Raw genomic sequence first — 22,678 nt, 5'->3', positions numbered from 1 at the left:
AATTCTCTCCCTCCCATTGGTCAGTGAATCTTGTCACATCAAGCATACAATTATTTGAAGCACTGTAATCAGCATCTTGTCATTTCTATTGAAATTGGTTATAACTTTTATGCATTTTAAATACTCTGGTTTAATAAATATGAGCATGTATAGTCTAAGCAAAGCATCTAAATGGTTACATGCAGAAAACTACAAACATTTTTATTGCAAAGTGGGTCAATATTAAAACATAAGGACACTTTCAGGTCCAAATATTTGTAAGGACACATATGTGAATCCTGGGACTGTGCTAACCATGCTAGCCATGTATTCTCTCAATTTCAATGGATTTGGAGGTTGTTTGCATTAAACTTAAGGGTCCCACACATCGGCAATGTATTGCCACAATACCCTGTTCTGCCAACGTCGGTGCCAGGTGATCGGGAATATTCAACATGTTAAAAAAAATCTTGATTCCCAGATTTTGATCTGAAAATGGTTGGATTTGGCAAGTTGGGGAATTTTTAACATGTGGAATTTGGCTGATCCACCAACGAATAGATGATCATCGATGTCAAATTTATACAATTAGATTAATTTTATTTTTTTAAATAATAATGGTGTATTACATTGCTGGAGACAATTTATAGAAATAAGCTTCTCTTGTGTTGGCCCTGTCTTAACTGCAAAAATGTCCAGGTCTCCAACTCCAGGAGAACCCTAATGGCAACCTGCTCTATAATGATCTGAGGCTTAACAGTTACAGCCAGAATTAATAAATGTGATGATATAAAACATAAGACAAATACGATTACATACATTTTTAAAGTGAGTTGAAAAGCTTTTAATGAAATAAAAAGTTAAATATTTAATTTGCGAAGAGAAATTTTAATGGTTGAACATTTCACAATATCTGATCTATATCTACAATATGTAATATTTTGTTTTTTTGTCCGTAGTCTGTCAGGAGGCTGTTTGGGAAGCTTTCCGGATTTTCTACGATCGGATTCCTCAAACCACAGAATATCAGAGCTGGGTTGATGCATGTCAGCAAGACTCTTTTTGTTTTTCTGAAATTGGGAAAAACTTTAGCAGCTCCCAAGAACATCTGGACATTGTTCAACAGGTAAGAATTAGTTATAGTAATATGATCATCATCATTTATAAGACATCACGAAACTCAGAAATGCCATAATGTAAGTCTAACAAAAACATATGCAAAAAATAAATCATACATAAAAATATAGCAAGGTCAAACGAGTTGGCTGAGGAGGTGCAGACATAAGACAGGGAGTAGAGCTTGTGAGAGCTTACCATATAGCTGTTTGTTTATTGTTTTATTGATACTAAATATTACAACTGACAGAATTTATTTTGTTACTTGAATTTGTACATAACATTTTTGTATGTACAGTATATTTGTCAACAACCATAAATAATTGCATCCCAAGATTCACAACTTACAGACCCATCCAGAATTTTAATCAACTTATTGTTTAAAGAAAAGTAGAACAAGCTTCCAGGCAAGATACTTCACACTATATTCAGTGCAGTATTGCTATTTAAATGACTTGTCTGGACAACTATTCAATAATCAATACATCTCCAAAATTGATTCTTTCTTAAGTCCACTAATTAGACTTCAGATAGTAATATATACAGATGGTTTCCTTAAATGTACACTTATTTAAAGCTGTACTGTATGTTTAATCCAATATAAATGTATAGCCATAACTATTATCATGTAAAGACCATACATAGAACTATTGTAGTGGGTAAAAAAAAAAGATCTAAAGTGTTTTAAATCACAATTTGGCTTATTATTGCTAGAAGACACATGCTAAAATGTGATAAATAAAGTTATCTAGACTTTGTAAATAAAATATGTAATATGGTTTGAATGATACAGTACCTATGAATTTTCTTCTGTTAAAAGCAAAATATTTCTATAATGTATTACTTCAGTTTTCTTTATACACTTTATGCATTTATTTTCTTAAATTTTCACTGATCATTTGTGACTGTGGCTGAACTTATAATGAAGCAACCAGAGGCAGAATGTTTGAGGTGACAGCAAAATGAAGGGATTTAATTGCAAATGTTTTGATGTGTAAATCTATGTTAGTTGTACTTTCTTTGCTGTGATATTTAATATTTAAATACTGCAATATTCATAGAAGTAGAAAGAGCCATCCAACTCTTTCTGGCAAAGTCAAGGAGCTTGTAAAATACAGTAAGTGAATGATTTCTAGGGAAAAGACAGCAAATTGCTTGCTTATATTCATTTGGGAATTGTGGATCCTTAGAATAAACAAATATTACACTCAAAGTGCAAACCAGTGACCTGTTCATTAAAGATTGGGCCATACCAGAATCAGTGACCTGAAGTTAGAGCTCCCATCATTTTGGAAACCAAGATATCTATATTAGATGATGTTTATTTTATCGTATAGGTTACAAATAAAGTAAGATGGTTACAAAAATCTATCCCTACCAATAATGATGATAATTAGTGTACACACCAATAGTCTGAATAATGGCAAAAAGAGGATTGTACATTAAATATATAGGGTAAGAAGACAGCCCTAGGAAGACCAGGAAAAACACACTGGTACTTGAAGCCCAGCTACTGGATGTCAGATAAATGACGCATACTGCCCATATACAATCTTCATTTCAGTTTGAAAACAACTTTACCACCAGGGAAAACAATGATCCTCCAGGCAGACATTACTGTAGACACACTGTAAGGAAGAGGCGCTGTAGGAGTTTTGATGCAAAGGGTGCAATAGCAATATTTGTTCCATGCAGGGAAAATACTGCCAGCTCGTGTATGTAACACACAAGATAAGGCAACATTTCAGTAGCACATTTTGGTAGAACAAAAAGTTGAAATGTCTATGAGGGATACAGTCAAAATGCTGACTGACGGGAAGCTGTCTGACTAAGGCCCTCATTCAGAGCCGCTCGTAAGCGGCCGCTCGTTCATTATGAGCGATGTTCGCTCATCTGCGCATGCGTACGGATTGTAATACGCATGCGCGAACCAGTCAGTGCGGCCGAAAATTGTTTGTTCGCTAAATAGCGAATGCCTGCTATTTTGAGTGACAGGAGGAGGCGTATGTGGGTGGTAACAGGGGAAGGTGCTTGAAAACGGGGAGTGGAATTCAGAACGCAGGCGTGCTTAAAGGTCAAAACGGGCGTTTTAAGAGTGTGCATAATTAATACAGCAGCGTCATTGACCACGTCACTTGGTTGTTTTATAGTCAGAACTGCTCGCAAGATAGCGGTAGGAAAAACCAACCACAAGAATAGCGAGCAGTTCATACGCTGTTTGATGTACTCGATTAATCTAATAAATAGCGGACATGACGTATGATGCGAGCAGCCAGGGGGTGTATTTTTCAAAATTACGATCGCAAGTTTTGTTCGCTCGTTCAGACATAGAGGCGTGAACAGACCGCAAAGAGCGAACGGTTCATTTGAATAGCCAGCCCCTTTTTTCTGAACGAACGACCGCAAATAGCATCCGGCTCTGAATCAGACCCTAAATCCCGTCATCTAAATACCGACAGGGGACTAAAGACAGGTGTTGAAATCCCGACGTCTGTCTATATCCCGACGCCGGAATCTAGACAGACGGCTTCCCGAAATGAAGGTAAGCCAAGCAGTGTTAGCTCTTAGCCACGGGGAGGAGGTTAGGTTTAGGGCCCCCCGGGGGGTCTTAGGGTTAGGCACCACCCAGGGAGTGTTAGGTTTAGGGTGCGGGAAGGAGAAGTTAGGTTTAGGCACCCCCAGGGGGAGGTTAGAGTTAGGCACCACCAGGGGGAGGTTAGGGTCAGGCACCACTAAGGGAAGGTTAGGGGGGGAGGGGAGGGTTAGGGTACTTACCAGCCCCAGTCGGGATCTTCAACGTTCAGGCTTGCGGCATCTGGATTTAGTCAGACAGCTTCCTGGCCGTCAGCATTTCATACCCAACCCATCTAAGATACTGGTAGATTTCCTGTTACACTACAGGTTGTGCCAGGATATGCTCTGGTAATGTAGTTATTCTGTATGCGGGGCCCCGGCTGCCCTGTTGTTGATCCAGCACTGATTTTGGGCAACTTCTCCACAATATCTCTTTAGAAGGTTTAATACATTTCCCCATAAATGAGGCCCAATGTGCTTTGTATGCAATCAGGTATGAGACAAGAGTACAGAAAAAGTCCAGAGATGCAGCAGCGATGATAACAGGGTGCAACTATGAATTTTGATACGAAAGCTGGGTATTTCAGTTGGTGTTCCTGGAAGGTAACATGGGGGTGACTAGATACAGTAGACACAGGTGTGTTGCGGTCAGTTGCACTGCTATCAGTGGCCTTGTTCAGGTGGAGATTCTGCACCACTATAGGGCTGGTGCAATCACAGATGGTTCATCCGAATACACACAGAGATGGACTAGAGCGTCTCAGACATAGAGGCTGTCACGGCCAGGGTATTTCAGCATGGCGCTAGGCGAGTGTTACCTGTGAGGTCATTGTGGCGCGGGCTGTCTGGTGGTGGAGCTGGTGTCTGGCGGGGGGCTTTGGCTGCACGCGTTGTTGTGCGGGCCTGTTGTCACTCTGCGCTGGTAAGGCCTGGCGGCATCTCCATTCCGTTTGGCATGGGCGCTGCCATCTTGCCTTCTGGCCATGTGATGCGGCTGGCCAATCCTGGTGAGTCACATGTTCCCTCCGGCCAGTAACAGCACGGCATGGGGTATTTAGGAAGGGTCAGTGCCTTCCTTCTTTGCCAGTGCAACGTGTATCTCAGCCTAGCTGAGAGGGAGTTCTCTGTGCTTTCCTGTTCCTGTGAATCCGCTGTCTGCCAGTCTGCCTGTCAGCTCCTAGTTCCCACTGGACTACCCCGCTACCTCCATCACCCTTGCCCATACCTGAGTGCCTGAGCCTGTTGACATCCTGCACTTCAGTTCACTATCTGCAAACCTGGCTTGTTTATTTTCAGTTTCACTACCTACACACCTGGACTGCTCTAATTGTTTCTACCTGGACATTAACCCTTTTGCTCCCACCACAGAACTCTTGTGCACATTTATATTTTCCTGGACTTTTATTTACTGCCACATTATATGTCCACTCGAGCACTTATTAAAAATCCTAGTTTTATTTACAAATCTGCTTCTGTGATCGCTCCTGCTACCACCCCGGGTCCACAAATAACCCAGAACGTAACAGTTTGCACTGGCCCCATGGAGCCGGCCACGGATCAGGAGTCAGGAGTGGATTTGTTCAGGTGCATTTCTGGTCGATTAGAAAATCTGGAAAACATGCAGCATCAGATGGCTAAATTTCTGCAAGAGATGTCCAAGCGACAGGATAGTTTGCAAACTTCCTTTTCTACCCCTGAAGTACCAGCAACTACATCCGCATCAGCGTCTGGGAATACAGGAGGCAGATCATCTCCCCGCTTACGTCTTCCTTTACCAAATAAATTTGACGGCAATCCTAAACTCTGCCGAGGATTCCTAAATCAGTGTGACATACATTTTACCCTGCAGCCTGACAACTTTCCAACTGCAAGAACTAAAGTGGCTTATATAGTCTCTCTGTTATCCAGCCAGGCCTTGGAATGGGCTTCCCCACTCTGGGAGCGCTCAGATCCACTGCTGGATAATTACGCAGGCTTTGTGTCATCCTTCAGGAGGATTTTCGATGAACCTGGGCGTACTGTATCAGCATCATCAAACATCATGACACTGAGGCAAGGGGTCCGTCCTGTCAGTCAATATGCCGTGCAATTTCAAATTTTAGCATCAGAGCTCAAATGGAATGAGGAAGCCCTCACCTCGGCCTTCTGGCATGGGTTATCAGACCGACTAAAGGATGATCTAGTCACTCGAGAGCTTCCTACTAATCTGAACGACATGATTTCATTGTGTATCAAAGTTGACCTACGCTTCAGGGAACGTCAGGCTGAAAAAAACAGAACTGACCGGCAAAGGTCATTTACCCCCTCCATTTCTACCCGTCCCATTCCTTCTCCCACTGAAGAGGAGCCTATGCAGGTGAATCATACACACCTCTCCAAAGAAGAACGTCAGAGAAGAATGCAAAAGAACCTCTGTCTGTACTGCGGAGAGTCTGGTCACCTGCTGATCTCCTGTTCCCGTAAACCGGGAAATGCCAAATCCTAACTGATCCTGGAGACATCAAGTTAGGAGGTATGAACCCGTCTCCAAAAATTAAAGATTTCACGATTACCCTAGCCTTGGATCTTAAACCCAAACCTGTCTTTGCTACTGCTCTAATCGACTCAGGAGCAGCCGGAAATTTCATAACGTCTAGTTTCATTGATAAATTTCAGATACCTTGTTTGACTCTCAACCATGCTATCTCTCTGACCTCGATAGACGGACGCCCTCTGACTAACGGGATAATCACCAAAGAGACTCAACCTGTATTGGTCCGAATTGGGACACTTCATTCTGAGTCCTTAAAATTCCTGGTGATATCAGAGGCCTCTCAAGAAATTGTTCTTGGTCTACCCTGGTTACGTAAACATAATCCCAGGATTGATTGGAGTTCTATGCAGATTCTGTCATGGGGTATGGACTGTCAGAAATCCTGTCTTCCAAAAATTCGACCTGTGAGAAAGACAGTTTCATTAGTTTCTTCTGCCATTCCCAAGGAATATCAGATGTTTGCCGACGTTTTTTCTGAACAACAAGCAAATATCTTACCCCCTCATAGGGAATGGGACTGTCCAATTGAATTGATACCTGATAAGATGCCACCTCGTGGTCGTACCTATCCGCTGTCCTTGCCTGAGACTCAAGCCATGACCGAGTACATCCGGGACAACCTGGCAAAGGGGTTCATCCGCCCCTCTACTTCACCTGCCGGAGCTGGGTTTTTCTTCGTTGGCAAGAAGGACGGTGGTCTAAGACCATGTATCGATTATCGAGGCCTTAATGATATTACTGTAAAAAATCGATACCCTCTTCCCCTGATTACTGAGTTGTTTGATAGGGTCAAGGGCTCTGTCATTTTTTCTAAATTAGATCTAAGAGGGGCTTACAACCTCATTCGTATCCGAGCTGGCGATGAATGGAAGAACGCTTTTAATACCAGAGATGGACATTTTGAGTATTTAGTAATGCCTTTTGGATTATGTAACGCCCCTGCTGTCTTTCAAAGTTTCGTTAATGAGATTTTCCGGGATCTGTTATATGTTTCGGTTGTTGTCTATCTGGATGACATACTGATTATTTCACCCTCTGTGGCTAAACATCAAGAACATGTTAAGGAGGTCCTGACCCGTTTGAGAGAAAACCACCTTTACTGCAAACTGGAGAAGTGCGTCTTTGGAGTGCCCAGTGTACCTTTTCTCGGCTATGTAATATCTGGCTCCAGTTTAGAAATGGACACCAAGAAGGTACAAGCAATTCTGGATTGGACCCGACCTCAGACACTGAAGGCCATCCAGAGATTGTTGGGCTTCGCCAATTATTATAGACGCTTCATTAAGGGATTTTCTACACTGCTGGCTCCCATTACAGCCTTGACCCGCAAAGGTGCTAATCCTGCCCAATGGTCACCTGAGGCAGAGTCTGCCTTTCATCTTCTAAAACAGGCCTTCATCTCAGCACCAGTCCTTCGACAACCAGATCTGGACAGGCCTTTTTTGTTGGAAGTAGATGCATCATCTGAAGCTGTGGTAGCAGTCTTGTCTCAACGTTATGAGGACAACCGAGTCCATCCGTGTGGGTTCTTTTCTAAAAAATTCTCTCCTGCCGAAAGGAACTACGCCATAGGTGAGCAAGAACTACTAGCTGTAAAGTTGGCGTTGAAAGAATGGAGATATTTGCTAGAAGGCGCCAAGTTTCCATTTACTGTATTTACGGACCATAGAAATCTCCTATTTCTCAAAAACCTCCAATGTGTGAGTCCTCGTTTGGCCCGCTGGGCAATATTCTTTGCCAGGTTTCAGTTCACCCTGACCTTTCGGTCTGGAGCACTTAATCAAAAGGCTGATGCCCTATCGAGATCTCTCCTCTGTGATGATCAATCTGAAAATCAAAGCAATACCCCTGTCTTGGAATCAAGAGTTTTTGCCGCATTACAACTTCAGCCTCCTACGGGAAAATCATTTGTGGCCCCGGAATTAAGGAAGCAGCTTCTCACTTGGGCACATTTCTCTCGCTTCGCAGGGCACTCAGGCACTCGGAAGACCTTGGAGTTCCTGAAAAGACACTATTGGTGGCCTTCTATGAAGGCAGACATAATGGAGTTTATCTCTTCCTGCTCCTCCTGTGCCCAGCATAAATCATCACGACAAGCTCCAGCTGGGGAATTGCTTCCATTACCTACTCCATCACGTCCATGGACGCATCTCTCCATGGATTTCGTCACAGACCTGCCAGTCTCTCAAGGTTTCAACACTATCTGGGTTGTAATAGACCGATTTTCTAAGATGGTCCACTATATACTGTTGAAGAAGTTACCTTCTGCCCCTGACCTGGCACAGTTGTTTGTCCAACACATATTTCGTCTACACGGCCTTCCTGCTGAAATTGTCTCTGACCGTGGTGTGCAGTTTACTGCAAAATTCTGGAGGGCTTTGTGTTCTGTTCTTCAAGTGAAGTTAAACTTTTCCACGGCCTACCATCCGCAAAGCAACGGCTCCACCGAGAGAGTTAATCAAGATCTAGAGACTTTCTTAAGAATTTTTATGTCATCTACCCAGGACAATTGGGCTGCCTTGCTGCCATGGGCTGAGTTTGCACATAATGCTTCCTACCACTCGTCAACTAACCAAACGCCATTTCAGGTTGTATATGGCCTTCATCCTCGTGTTCCCGAATTCCGAAGCCTGCCTGTTTTCGATGTTCCGGCCGTGGAGGACACGGTGCGGAATTTTGCTGCCATCTGGACTCAAGTACGGTCTGATTTGTTGAAGGCATCCTCTCGCTATAAGACCCAGGCCGATAAGAAGCGTAGAATAGTTCCACGCATGCAAGTTGGAAGCCAGGTCTGGTTATCCACCCGGAATCTTCATCTGAGGGTTCCTTCTATGAAATTTGCACCACGCTTCATCGGTCCCTTCTCCATAACAGAAGTCATTAATCCAGTGGCCTATTGTCTACAGTTACCCCCATACCTAAAAATCCCTAATTCCTTCCATATTTCCTTATTGAAGCCCCTGGTCCTGAATAAATTCCATAGTGCTCTACCTGCTTCTCCTCGAGTCCAGACGGAGAGAGGAGTTGAGTTTGAGGTCGCCCAGATCTTGGACTCTCGTCTATGCAGAGGTCATCTACAGTATTTGCTGGACTGGAAAGGTTACGGTCCAGAGGAACGTTGCTGGACCGATGCTCGTGATGTCCACGCTCCCACGCTCATCAGGAGATTCCATTCTGCCCATCCGGAGAAGCCTGGTGAGTGTCCTGAGGCCAACCCAAAAGGGGGGGGGGGGTACTGTCATGGCCAGGGTATTTCAGCATGGTGCTAGGTGAGTGTTACCTGTGAGGTCATTGTGGCGCGGGCTGTCTGGTGGTGGAGCTGGTGTCTGGCGGGGGGCTTTGGCTGCACGCGTTGTTGTGCGGGCCTGTTGTCACTCTGCACTGGTAAGGCCTGGCGGCGTCTCCATTCCGTTTGGCATGGGCGCTGCCATCTTGCCTTCTGGCCATGTGATGCGGCTGGCCAATCCTGGTGAGTCACATGTTCCCTCCGGCCAGTAACAGCACGGCATGGGGTATTTAGGAAGGGTCAGTGCCTTCCTTCTTTGCCAGTGCAACGTGTATCTCAGCCTAGCTGAGAGGGAGTTCTCTGTGCTTTCCTGTTCCTGTGAATCCACTGTCTGCCAGTCTGCCTGTCAGCTCCTAGTTCCCACTGGACTACCCCGCTACCTCCATCACCCTTGCCCATACCTGAGTGCCTGAGCCTGCTGACATCCTGCACTTCAGTTCACTATCTGCAAACCTGGCTTGTTTATTTTCAGTTTCACTACCTACACACCTGGACTGCTCTAATTGTTTCTACCTGGACATTAACCCTTTTGCTCCCACCACGGAACTCTTGTGCACATTTATATTTTCCTGGACTTTTATTTACTGCCACATTATATGTCCACTAGAGCACTTATTAAAAATCCTAGTTTTATTCACAAATCTGCTTCTGTGATCGCTCCTGCTACCACCCCGGTTCCACAAATAACCCAGAACGTAACAAAGGCGTCAACAAACCGCAAAGAACGAGCGCTCAATTTAAATAGCCTGCCCATTTTTTGGAACGACCGTCCGCAAATAGCATCCGGCTCTGAATCAGGCCCTCTATTTGTCCGGAGATCTCAAAGTGATATATGAATAACTAACAGTCAACTTTTAATTAGAGATGAGCTGGTCCAGTTCTCTGAGAACAATGCAGATACAAACGGATGAGCGGGTCTCAATGTTTTCTGAGAACATTGAGACCCACCCGAACATTGCAGATACAAACGGAATCCGAGTCCAGCTCGGGTCTTCCCCCCTTACTCGGATCCAAAAACGATCAATTCCGCATCGGATTCTTGCAGGTTTTGGATTGCATAAAAGTCCCTCCCCACGGTGATTGGCGCCATTTGCTTCACTCAGACTGTGCTGTACTCTGCTGTGTGGCTGAGTAGTAAGCTGTGCTGAATCTGTCCTGGGGCTGTGCTATCCAAGTGCGGTGCTGTCCATCCAGTGGCTGTGCTTTGTCGTCCAGGGGCTGTGCTGTCCATCCATGGGCTGTGTGCCGAGTCCATCAAGGGCTGTGCTGTCTATCCAGGGGCCATGCTGTCCATCCAGGGCCTGTACTATCTGTCCATGAGCTGTGCTGAGTCCATCCAGGGGCTATGCTGTCTGTCCAGGGGCTTTTCTGTTTCTGTTCAGGGTCGGAGCTTTGTCCATCAGCGCAAGAGCTGCTGACGCACCTGTGCAGTGTCCATCTGCTCCAGTACTGCCAACGCACCTGCCCAGTGTCCATTTGCTCCAGTCCTGCCGACGCACCTGTCTGGTGCCCATGTGCTCCAGTGCTGCCGACGCACCTGTCTGGTGCCCATGTGCTCCAGTACTACCGATGCACCTGTCCAGTGTCCATCTGCTCCAGTGCTACCAATGCACCTGTCCAGTGTACATCTGCTCCAGTGCTGAAAAAAAGTTTTTAAAAGAGTTTAGAAAAGTAAGCAAAAAGTATAAAGAAAAGTAAAAAACACGTTTAAAAAAGTTTAGAAAAGTTTTAAAAAATGTTAAAAAATAAGGAAATAAAAAGGAAAAAAATTGTTGGGTTTTTTTGTGCTGTACCCCAGTGTATCCATATATGTACTGTGACTTTGCAGGCCATACACCAGTGTATTCATACAAGTGCAGTGATGTTGCAGGCTGTACCCCAGTGTGTATCCCTAACACACAAGTACTGTAACAGTGCAGGCCGTACCCCAGTGTATCCATACAAGTACTGTGATGTTGCAGGCTGTACCCTAGTGTGTATCCCTAACTCACAAGTACTGTGACGCTGCAAGCCGTACCCCGGTGTATCCATATAAATAGTGTGACACTGCTGGCCACACCCCAGTGTATCCAGATTCCATATAAGTACTGTGGTGCTGCAGGCCATATTTCAGTGTATCCATATAAGTACTGTGTACAGTACATTTCTATAAGATGTATAAAAAATATACAGCATATATGTGCTGAATCAATATTCAATCAGAATGTGGAACAAAATGTCTGCCCTCACTATGTGTTAGCACCAGGTGCTCTGCAGATGTCACTCTGGTAATCAGGTTTTAGGTGTTGATTCACATAGGATTGCACACAAGTGGGCTTCAGTGAGCCTGCTCCCATATACGCACCAAGCATCTCTGTGCGGTGGTGCAGACACTGCATAATATCTTCTGACAAACTCTCCATGCTCAAATAGTGAACCTTCTCCAGATCAAATATGTCTTTTAGGAACTGAAGAACTTGATCCTACATTGATCCTCCCTCATAAATTTTCTTCAGAATCAAAAAATGTAAATACATTTACAAACTAATCAATATTTCCTTCCTTTCCTTGCCTTCAACTACTCCATAAGCATACTCCATCTCCTTCAGTCATCTGATCTAGTTCTTGATTAATGAAAACATTCTTGGTTTCTCTATGGGGTTGTATAGTTTATTAAACTACAATACTGTCTGCCATTGCAGTGCTACTCTGTTTCCTAGATGTGCTTTGTTGGAAGATGAACTGCCACATGTTTGTGATGCCCACTGCTGTCACTTAGCTTAGTCAGCCAGCTAGCTCAGTGCAACCTTTCGTCCTAAACTGGATGAAATCAGAGGGAGAGGTATCGCAAGACGGAGACATGTTCAGATGGTTATTCCAGACAGTCCATCATTTACACACCATCACGTCTACCATGGACACTTGCACTTGCCATAGATGATGCAGAGATGGTGGACTGTCTGGAATCAATGACGGTGCTACTGTGCATAGGGGTGCAGAAAGTGGGCATCGCAGGGCTTGCACATTCTGGCACAGGTATCTGCTCCAGGGAGAGGCCGAAACTAGCATTTGCATATTATTGCTGGTGCGACTCCGCAGTCAAACACAGCAGCGACCACCTCTGTATCACCCCTAGTATATTTTTTCCATTTGTTCTCCCTTTTCCAAATTGGATGCCACATCTGAAGGAATAATCATTGAAGACACTTATTAAATATTTCCAGAAGTAAACAGTGGACTCTTAAACCATAAGTGAACTATATATGTTGTTGCTAATCTGGTGTTTAATGGTTAGGGAAACACTTTAGAAGCTTCACTTTGTGATACCAACTCTTTTCTTGTTACAGTGCCACCTAAGCTTATGATGTGAAATGAAGCAGCTACAGGGGCATTATTGTACTGTAAGCTTGGGATGTAGTCTGGAAGCTGACGGTCTAAATGCTGACTGCCGGCTTCCAGAATTTCTAATCCTGGCGTGGTACTAATGACAGGTATCGATAACTTGACACCTGTCATTAACCATACATCGGAAGACCGACGCCCGGCATACCGAATGAAGGTAAGCTGGGCGCCAGACGTGGACAGCGCCGGGAGGGAGGGTTAGATTTAGGGCTCCCGGGGGGACTTACGGTTATGCACCCCCCTGGGAGGGTTAGGTTTAGGCTAAGGAAGGGGGGATAGGGTTAGGCACCCCCGGGGGGAGGTTAGGATTAGGCACCCCCCTGGGGGACTTAGGTTTAGGCTGTGGGGTAGGGGGGCTAGGTTTAGGAACTTAGAGGGGGGGATTAGGGTTAGGCACTTGGGGGGGAGGTTAGGCACCCCTAAGGGAGGGTTAGGGGAGGAATTCGGTTAGCGATACTTACCTTAGGGACGATCGGGATCTTCACCATTGTCAGGCTGTCGCTGTCGGAATTTGAACCGCCGGCCATGCGTCTGGCAGTAATACCTACTACACCCGTAAGCTTCTCTAAAAGGATGTGCCATTACTTTGGGGCCAGTGCTCTGGACTTGCCCCACAGGCTAAAAGTTGCCAGGTAGCCCCTGCCCAGACCTTTACATTTCAGGGGGATCTCCTATCCCTACACCACCTAGTCTGAGAGCTGGTGATCACTATGAGAGACAATGCTGTCTGCTTTTAAATAATTAATTGTTTTTATTAGCATCAGTGGTCATCAAGAAGTGGACCTGGTCTTTCTAGATAAAAAAATCACCATTCAGCACTGTCAATTTAATTAAAAATAAATCAACAAATACACATAACATTTATAACCCACTGCTAAATCTATAAACACCCTTGTACTATTCAATCTGGGGTCCGACCACTATAATGGTAAGCGGCTCTTAGACTGGTCAATGCGGGACTGATGAAAATATTGGGCTGACTAATTAAATGCTTACATTCTTTGATAACACCCTCAGCTCTTGTGATCCCAGTAATGGAATATTGGAACCACCTAAAATGTAAACTTTTCCATTCCCTGCATAATGGACAAGGGGTCATCATACCAAAAAAAATAAATTAGAAATAAACTCACCCACATGTATTAAATATTTTTAATTGAACAAAATGCACTAATTCTGATTGTTAGCCAGGAATCATTGTATAGAACAGTGGTAGGCAACCTGTGGCACTCCCACTGCTCTGGAACTATGAATCCCAGCATGTCCTGCTGCAGTTTTGCTTTAGAGCATTCTAAAACTGTGGCAATGCATACATATACAGTATGTCTACTCAGGGCCGTAGCTAGGGTAGTGCGGCCGGTGCCATCGCACAGGGCACCACAGGTCAGGGGACACTATTTGGGCCTGTCAAATGTCTATTTATTATCATTCTCACTTGTAGCTTCCTCTTATTTCATCCCCAGCATCTCCTGGCCTCCCCTATATTTTCCCTGGCCCTTCCCCATGAGACCATTAACCTTTTTTGGGTGCATTATGTCCCTTTGAAAAAAGAGAGGGCGCTAATGCTCTTTCTGGCACAGGGCACCAAAAAGTCTAGCTACGGCTCTGTGTCTACTGTCACAGCAGCTGGAGTGCCATGGGTTGACTAACACTGGTATAGAACAAAAGCTGTGATGGAACTACTAATTAAAGTATTGATACACTACTACTTAGTCAAGAAAAAAACATATTTTGAGTCAGTGTGTAAACTATATCCTTATATGTCTTGTATCCCACTAACAGATTAAACACTGCTATTAACCTGCAGTAATCAGGGCAGTATTTATACTAATTGATTCTGTTTTACAGCATTCTAGATAATGAGAGAGTGGAAATGTAGATAGACAAAGAGATAAACAGCCCTAGCCATGTAGTTCTATACACTGCATATAGTGTATGAATAAAAGTGCATATTGTAAAAATACAGACACAACAAATAATCATTGGTGCAGAGTTTATTATTTTATTATTTGTTTCTTTATTATGATAAAAATATAGCATCATCATTAAATAGTCATTACACTTCTAGGCAATTATTCTACAGTATGCACTGTAGGGCTGGTGCATAGTGAGATCTACAGCAGTTTGCATAGCAGAAAATTACCCTACGTCATACTTGCCAACTCTCCTTGATTATCAGGGAGACTCCCTGAAATAGTAGCAATCTCCTTGACTCCCTGAAGAGTCTAGCAATCTCCCTGATTGCATCTTAGCCCCAGGTGTTACATACTTGGGAAAAAAATAAATCAGAGATATATACATTCAAATGGTATAATCAGTGCCATTTCCCTGCATTGCTTATAAGGCACAATGATCCCTATGACTCCATGTATTTTCATATAAGGTTTCACTTGGCTACTTATATGGAACCCTTGTAAAACACAATAGATGAGCAAGGCCTGAAAAGTTTGTGTATTCATCAACAAATTGATTTAATAAATGAGTCCCAACTGCTTGGATCATTTACATTTGGATGTACAGTAAGTCAATTTTATGACACGCCTCTCAGATGTAGCAGTACTCATCCACTTTACTGCCGCGCTCATAGGTGTTGCTTTCACAATCTACCTGAAATGCTTTTTCAAAAGTAGGCAAGTATGCCCTACGCATGCCAAGAAAAAGTAGCCATGTCCTTATGTGCCTATGCAGAGACATGAGAGTGTCAAGGGCAGATGACATTTCACATTAAAGATGATGACAGAAACCAGCACTAACAAATCACTTTGTAACTGGCAGATATGTGCCTTTTTTCCTTTGCAATCCTTCTGCTTCAAATTCCTAGCTTACTTCAGGTTGTTGTCGGGAAAGTTTTTGAACTCCTGATGACGTACTGTACCACATGAGTAAATTTGCACTACACAGGCAAGCACATAATGAGCCTTATACAGCATTGGAGGCAATTTGCATCCAACCTGCAAACACAAATGATGCCAAAAAAAGCGCGTTTTTCTACCTTTGCAGAGCTGACCGTAAACAGGAGATGCAGGCAACTCTGTATACATTGAAAACTTATAGTAGATGAATCCCGCACCAGTGTCCAAAGGATCAGGTATATTTTTTGTTATAATACCATAGGTTCAATCCTCATAGATTCCATTCAACATTATATAAATAGGTATCTTGTTACCTCTAATTTGTATTTTTATGAGGGTGCTACCATGATGCTATAAGTCATAGACAATTGATTTAACAAGAAAAAGAAAAAAGAAAGCATCCTATATGGTGCACTCTGAACCAACTAATTCTAAAACATATACTTTTATTGGTATGTAATAAAATAGAAAGATTGGTTAAATATTAAAATAAAGTTAAGTGTAAAGAAAGAAAAATAAAGTGTTTAAAATAAAGCGACTGCTATTTGAGAATGTGTGTCTGCTTATCCTTTAATTCCTAGGCTAAATTGCTCTATTACTTGCACCAATATTAGAAATGATAGGTCTATAGTATTAACAGTGAGATCCTGTGTCTATAATAACAATGTGTTTCAAAATAAACTGATACAGTGCTTGCTACACTTTATTGTATCCTTATTCATAGGTCTACACTGAAACTATGTAGTACATATATTAATACTCATGTGTTGTGTCCTCCAATTTATATTCAGCAATATCTATAGTGACATAGACATTGCATATGTCATAATTAAATGCTGATATTCATTAATATATAAAGCCACTTATCATCAGCTAATATCCTATGAACCGTGATTCCATTTATAAATTCTCTTATGTGTCTCACCACCTCTAAGGTCCACTATTTTGAGCTTAAACAATATATGTAAGACGTAGTATAATCTTTATCTCAGTTTTTCCTTATGTCCCTGTATGGGAGATGATTTATATGTTCCACTTAAGATTATCTTATATTGTAATGAGTAGTTTATCTCGGGTTGTTCCTTTACTTAAATGGGTATAATGGAACACAGCACTCCTGATATGTACCCAAATTGGGTCCAGGGAGATAAATTGAGTATACCGTTTATAGGCTTCTGCTCTTATCATACAGGACAGCTAATTGGCAGTTATTCCCCCACTTCATTCACTGCCCGTCACAGCAGTGAACACCTTAACCATTATTAGTGGTGAAGCACAACATTTATGAGTATTGGGTGCATATTCAGGAAAACAAAATCCCGCTTGCAGCTGCTTATTAAATGATACGTAATGCCGCTGCACTGCTGCTATTTCCTATTCTGTCTGCTAAACATAAAAGTAAGTAAATGCTGGGTTATAACATGTGGTAGAAAAGCAGGCTTGATGTTCCGCATACAGCTTCTATTTAAATGACATACATCATCGCTGCTTAGCGGTTGGTCTCCCGTTTTAACTATTGTTCATCACGATCAGCACAAGTTGTGACTTATGACTGGGAAACAGAGTAAGTGTCCCGCTTGCAGCCTTTAATTAAAGCAGAGTGTTAGCGCTGCTCAGCGGTTGTCCCCAGTTTAAACTCTTGTCCGTCACAGCGTATTGTTAGTTTCAGTTGGACACTACACATTTCGACATTTCAACATTTAGGTGCAGTATTATGCAGTACAACTTTACATTATATAGCAGCCGTCTAAAGACACCGACGGCCGTTTCACCATAGGCTTTTTCAAGGCTTTGCTGACTGGTCTAGGGCTGGTTTGACATTAAGCCAAGGGTACCACACATTATATGTTTTGCTGCTATAGTGCCTTCAACTCTGGCTGGTGGCACCACATGGTTTATTCCAGTATCAGATCATCTGTACAATACATACAAAATACAAATCATGGAAACTTGATGAGGAAGAAGCAATGTTAAAATAATAAGAACTATGGAAGGGATGGTAGCTGGCAGTGCACATTTGAAGTAATATCAGTTGAGGGTAGGCAAATATGTAGTTAAGAGGTCAGTTTTGAGGGAGTGCTTAAAAGATTTAAATTATGGGAAGCATCTGTTTGGGAAAACATGGAGTTTCATTTGAGAGGTCTTGGAGATGGAAGGGAGAGGTGCAATCAGAGAGGACATGAGATGCAGGTCAGAGACAGATCTAAGAGAACATATCTTGTGTTGAGATGAGATGTATGAGAGGAGGTGTTGGGGAAGACTTAAAAAGTGAAGGTGAGAATCATAAATTGGATTAGGGAGGTTAGGAGGAACTAGTATAGAGATTTGTAGAGGGGAAAGAGATGTTGAAATGCAAGAGTTGAAGATCAGCTTGCATGGATTGGAATGGGGACCAAAATGTCAAGGGAAGAATAGATAGGAGATTACTATAGTCAAGATGAGACAATGAGATAATGTTTATAGATATTGCTAACATCCTGAGGGGGGATGTATCTACCCTTTGACAGAGATAACTTGGAGAAGTTGCTTTCAGCAGCCAATTAGCTCCTGTAATTTTATAGACTGTGCTTCATAAATGATAGCTAGAAGCTGATTGGTTGGCAACTTCTCCACTTTATCTCTCTCAAATGTTTGAGAGTGCATCTCCCCAAGAATATGAAAATACAGTGTTTCATTGTAGGAGGAGTGCAAGGGATTGGATGTGCAATGGTGAAAATCCCGACTGCACTAAGGTAAGTATAAACTAACCTAACCTCCCCCCTAACCCTAAACCTCCCCTAAGGGTGCCTAAACCTAACCTCCCTGCAGTGCCTAACCCTAATCCTGCCTCTATGTGCCTAAACCTAAACCCCCTTCCCCACTGCCTAAACCTAAGTCTCCCAGGGGGGTGCCTAACCCTAACCTCCCTAACCCGGCTTACCTTCATAGGTAAAGTGACAGGCGATAGGATTTCGACACCTGTCATATAGCCCTTGCCGGGATTAGACAGTCGGGAAGCCGCCGGTCAGGATTGCGTCCGTCGGCTTCCAGACTGCTTCCCCTTTAGACATGTTGTAGAAGTGGATATGGCAGTAAACAGTTGGGCAGATGGGATAAAAGAGAATTCAGGGAATGTAAAGTACAATTGCTGTCATCTGCATATAGGTGGAAGTAGAGAAAATAACTTTTTAGTTCACCAACGGGTATAAAGAGAGAAAAGCAGATGGTCTAGAACTGATCTTCAAGGGAGGGCAGGATGTGCTAGACATAGAGACTAAAGAAGCACTCGGAATGGTAGGTGACACAGGAGAGCACAGTTAGATAGAGGCAATAGACCGAAGTTTGTTCAGGGGAAAGGGGTGGTCAATAGTATTGAAAAGCATCAGTGAGGTCCAGGAGGATGAGTATGGAGAAGATACCCCTTAACATAGCATTGAGTAAATAATATTGGTGAAATGTGCAGGGCTGAAGCCAGGGGCGTAGTAAGATATATAAGGCCCTATATTATTATTATCCTTTATTTATATGGCACCACAAGTGTTTTGCAGCGCCTTACATAGTACATAGAACTAGTAAGTGAACAAGAAACAAGTAACAAGAAACGGTGGGGGTCCCCAACCTCCCAATTAGACCACCCGCGGGCCACTTTGGCCTGCGGATGGAGCAGTGGGACAGTACTGTCCCGCTGAAAGTGGGATGCTGGGGAAGGGTGCCGCCCTCTAGGGGTGGAACCCTTGTGCGACCGCACTGGTCGAACACCCCTAGAGCCGGCCCTGGTCACGTGTTAGGTGCCCTTATAGGGAGTAAAGAGTAGAAGAAAATGTAAAGAGAAGCACATGAGAGAAGAGGTCCCTGGTCATGAGAGCTTACATTCTTAAGGATATAGTAAAATATTTTCAGAGGAGGCAGCCCGGTCCCCATAGCAGCGGCACTCCCTGCACATACTGTAATTACGTCCAATAGCAGAGAGTCCAGGATGGAATTAAAAATAAAAAGTGGATAAGTGATTGTACACAAGATGCAGTTCAGATGCAAAGGGCTGTAGAAAAATAATGCATTAGTTAGAGGGAGAGGATGGGTTGAGAGTCTTTCTTTAGGAAAGAAAATAATGAAGGCATGTTTGAAGATGGAAGGGAATATGCTGTGCAGAGGGACATCTTGGCGTTAAGCTAGCATTAGCGATTAGGGAACAGATATGATAGGAGAGAATGGTGTCAAAGTTGAGAGGAAAGAGGATGAGAACAGCATAAGACCTCATTCTCAGTAATAGGAGTGAAATCATTAAGAGGAAATAGAGGAGAGTAGATAAAGATGTGCTGTGTCTGATCTGGGAAGAGGACATTTCTTGACAGTGTTGATTTTGCCTTTGAAGTATATAAATTAAGAGCAGTAAGGGAAGGAAGAGAACGTGGGTGGAGAAGTGAGTTGAAAATGGCAAAGAAATGGCAAATAAACTATCATATAGTGGTAGATAGGGCTATTTAAAACCATTTATCCTCTTAAGCTTTATTAAGAGGGTCAACTAGACAGCAAGCTTATTGTACCCTCCTGTTAAACTAGAGTCTGTCTTTTTTTTGCTTATACGGTATTTAGTTCAGTTACAAACATCTAATATCCATCACCATAAACTAAACTTCAGGTTATGAAGCATTCAATTCCGTTTCTTCAAGTATATATTATTTATAGTGGACCTCTTTAACAAAAGGCAAACCACTTTAAGTATTACATTGAATAATTGTGCATAAATAAATAAATGCAAACTAGGCAAGTTCTTAAAGCACAGCAGGAAATGCTGACCATTTTACTGCTCAGTAATATTTTTACTGCATCACTGCATTAGTCTTCAAATGATAATAATGTGCAATGTTTCAAACAGGAACCTGTAATCAGCAACATTATTGTCATGCATTTGCATATTTGAAATGATCAAAATGCTATTATTTCCAAAGCAATTTCAATGAAGGGTAATTTCAGTGTGTTAAGGTAAAATTAATTTGCTTTGCATACTGGACAATAATACTGATGTTTGTTTGTTTTGAATCTTTTGTTAAACATTGTTATTATAATAACCTGGATACTTTCTTGTTTACCAGAGAATCAAAGAGAAGAAAATGCCTGAAAAGTAAGTAATCTTTAATAAATAATAATAACAATATAAAAAAAAAACATTAAGAGCTCTTTTTCACTGCTACCAACATGAAGTATAGGATAAGTGGTTTCTGTAGGCTTGTTTGCACCATGAAATTTAACTGTATTATTACCTGTTAGGTCTGTTAGAGAAATACACAGGTCAGCAAAAATAAAAATGTATTTTTAAAGGTCTACTTACACATTCGAGCCACCAAAATGTGGCACTTGTGTATTATACTGGCCCCACCGTTACTTACCAGACCCACATTGCTTCAACCTGAGCTATTGTTTTAAATATACCCCTGTCTTGCTCAGCGAATAAATTATTATGTCTGTCAAACAGTAGGAGATTTGAAAACAGTTGCTACTGTAGTATCTTGGTCTTGTTCAGTTACTTGGCATTGGTTGGAAACTTATTAGGAGACATGGGCACTTTCTTTGGATGTTTCTACTTAGCATGATGATGACAATATTGTACATTGATAACTAGAAGCAGTGCCTGTGAGTTAAGGACCCCATACATCAGCAATTGATTGCAGCAATCGTGCAATTTGCAATCGATTGTGGCAATTCTGCAATCTGTAATCGATTGAAAAAGGGAAAAAAATTTATACACAATCGATTGCAAATTGCATGATTGCTGCAATCAATTGCTGATGTATGGGGGCCTTTACAGATGGAAACACAGCCATTTTTAAATCTCCTGCTGCCTGATGGAACTGATGTGATAATTTATTTAATGACTTCAGCTAGGGAGAGGGACATTTGAAACAGCAGTTTAAGTGGAAGCAAAACAGTGGTGATGACACATATTTAGCATTTAAGTCATAATTAAACTTTCCTTACTTCAATTAAATACTGCTTATTATTTTATTTGCACTGGTTTATATGTACATATTAATGCATTTAATAGATTTCCTCTATAAAAGGCACCTACATGGCACAAATGATGTTGCATTGAAAGGAATCTGCAAGATACAAGTAGAACTCTATATATCAACTCCAAATAGATTGCGCACACTCCACATTATTACAGAAATTCTCAAAAGAGGCAGATTTACTGTGAAACTAATGAAGTTTAAGCTTCAGGGCCCCTAAACCCGGAGGGGCCCTGAAGCAATTTTTTTTAATGAGTGAATTTTTCAACAAAATCAATGTAGTTTTTTAAGTGTGTGTTCTTAAAATAAGGTTATTTTAGTGATATAATTATAAGCCAATGGGTTGAAGTACTTAATATTGACCTTAGAATATGCTCTACAGTAGTGCATGTAAGGGGTGTTTCTGAGTACCCAGAAACCCCCCCTGATCAGTACTGACTGGCAGACACTCTATCTACAGCTCCGACCAGAGGATGGCTCTTATGATCCGGCTGGGTGCAGAATAAAGAGCTGCTGTCAGTGTCACTGCTAAGTGCAGTACTGCCAGGTGCCACTAGATGCTCCCATCTCCATTTGTGGTGTCCCATCTACCAGAAGTCAGCCCTGCAGTGCTGACCACAAACTAAAAGCTGAGCTGACTGAGGGATGGCATTCAGAGGCGGGAGCACACAGCATGGGGGAGAGACCTGACTCATGGGGATTGCAGAGATCCCACTCAGGAGGATCAATAGTTGGGATCCTACAAAGTGCAGTTCCATGCCCATAAAAGTCACCAAAAGAAGAAATGTGTCCCCTCGCAGGCTTGCTTTGCTCGCCACACTTTGGGCAGGTTCATATTGCCCCTCTATGTCCACGTGGATAGTGACTAATGATGTTGGACAGTAACTGATGACATCAGGGTACATCTACTGAAGGGGATCTACCCACTACCCTATTTATAGTCTATCTCTCTCTCTGGGAGGTTTCTACA

The 22,678-nt window shown here is 42.6% G+C and overlaps 1 protein-coding gene across 3 annotated transcripts in view; it reads left to right on the top strand.

Annotated features, from left to right (window-relative positions):
* The first annotated feature begins 1,026 nt into the window (after nucleotides 1-1,026).
* The window catches only part of IMPG1 (interphotoreceptor matrix proteoglycan 1), a 316,264-nt gene continuing 294,612 nt past the window's right edge, over nucleotides 1,027-22,678 (top strand). For 2 of the 3 annotated variants that reach the window (XM_088471628.1, XM_088471631.1), the window contains exons 1-2: nucleotides 1,027-1,105; nucleotides 20,794-20,822. In XM_088471628.1, the coding sequence (XP_088327754.1) occupies nucleotides 20,812-20,822 (11 nt within the window). In that variant the 5' untranslated portion in view covers nucleotides 1,027-1,105; nucleotides 20,794-20,811. The remainder of the gene's footprint in view (nucleotides 1,106-20,793; nucleotides 20,823-22,678) is intronic. The other variant, XM_088471624.1, reaches the window with a different exon arrangement.

This window comes from Taudactylus pleione, unplaced genomic scaffold, assembly GCF_031769625.1.
Source record: "Taudactylus pleione unplaced genomic scaffold, aTauple2 ptg000015l, whole genome shotgun sequence".
Taxonomy (NCBI): Eukaryota; Metazoa; Chordata; class Amphibia; order Anura; family Myobatrachidae; genus Taudactylus; species Taudactylus pleione.
Note: the sequence above shows the minus strand (reverse complement) of the source record. Positions and strands in the feature narration are given on the sequence as shown.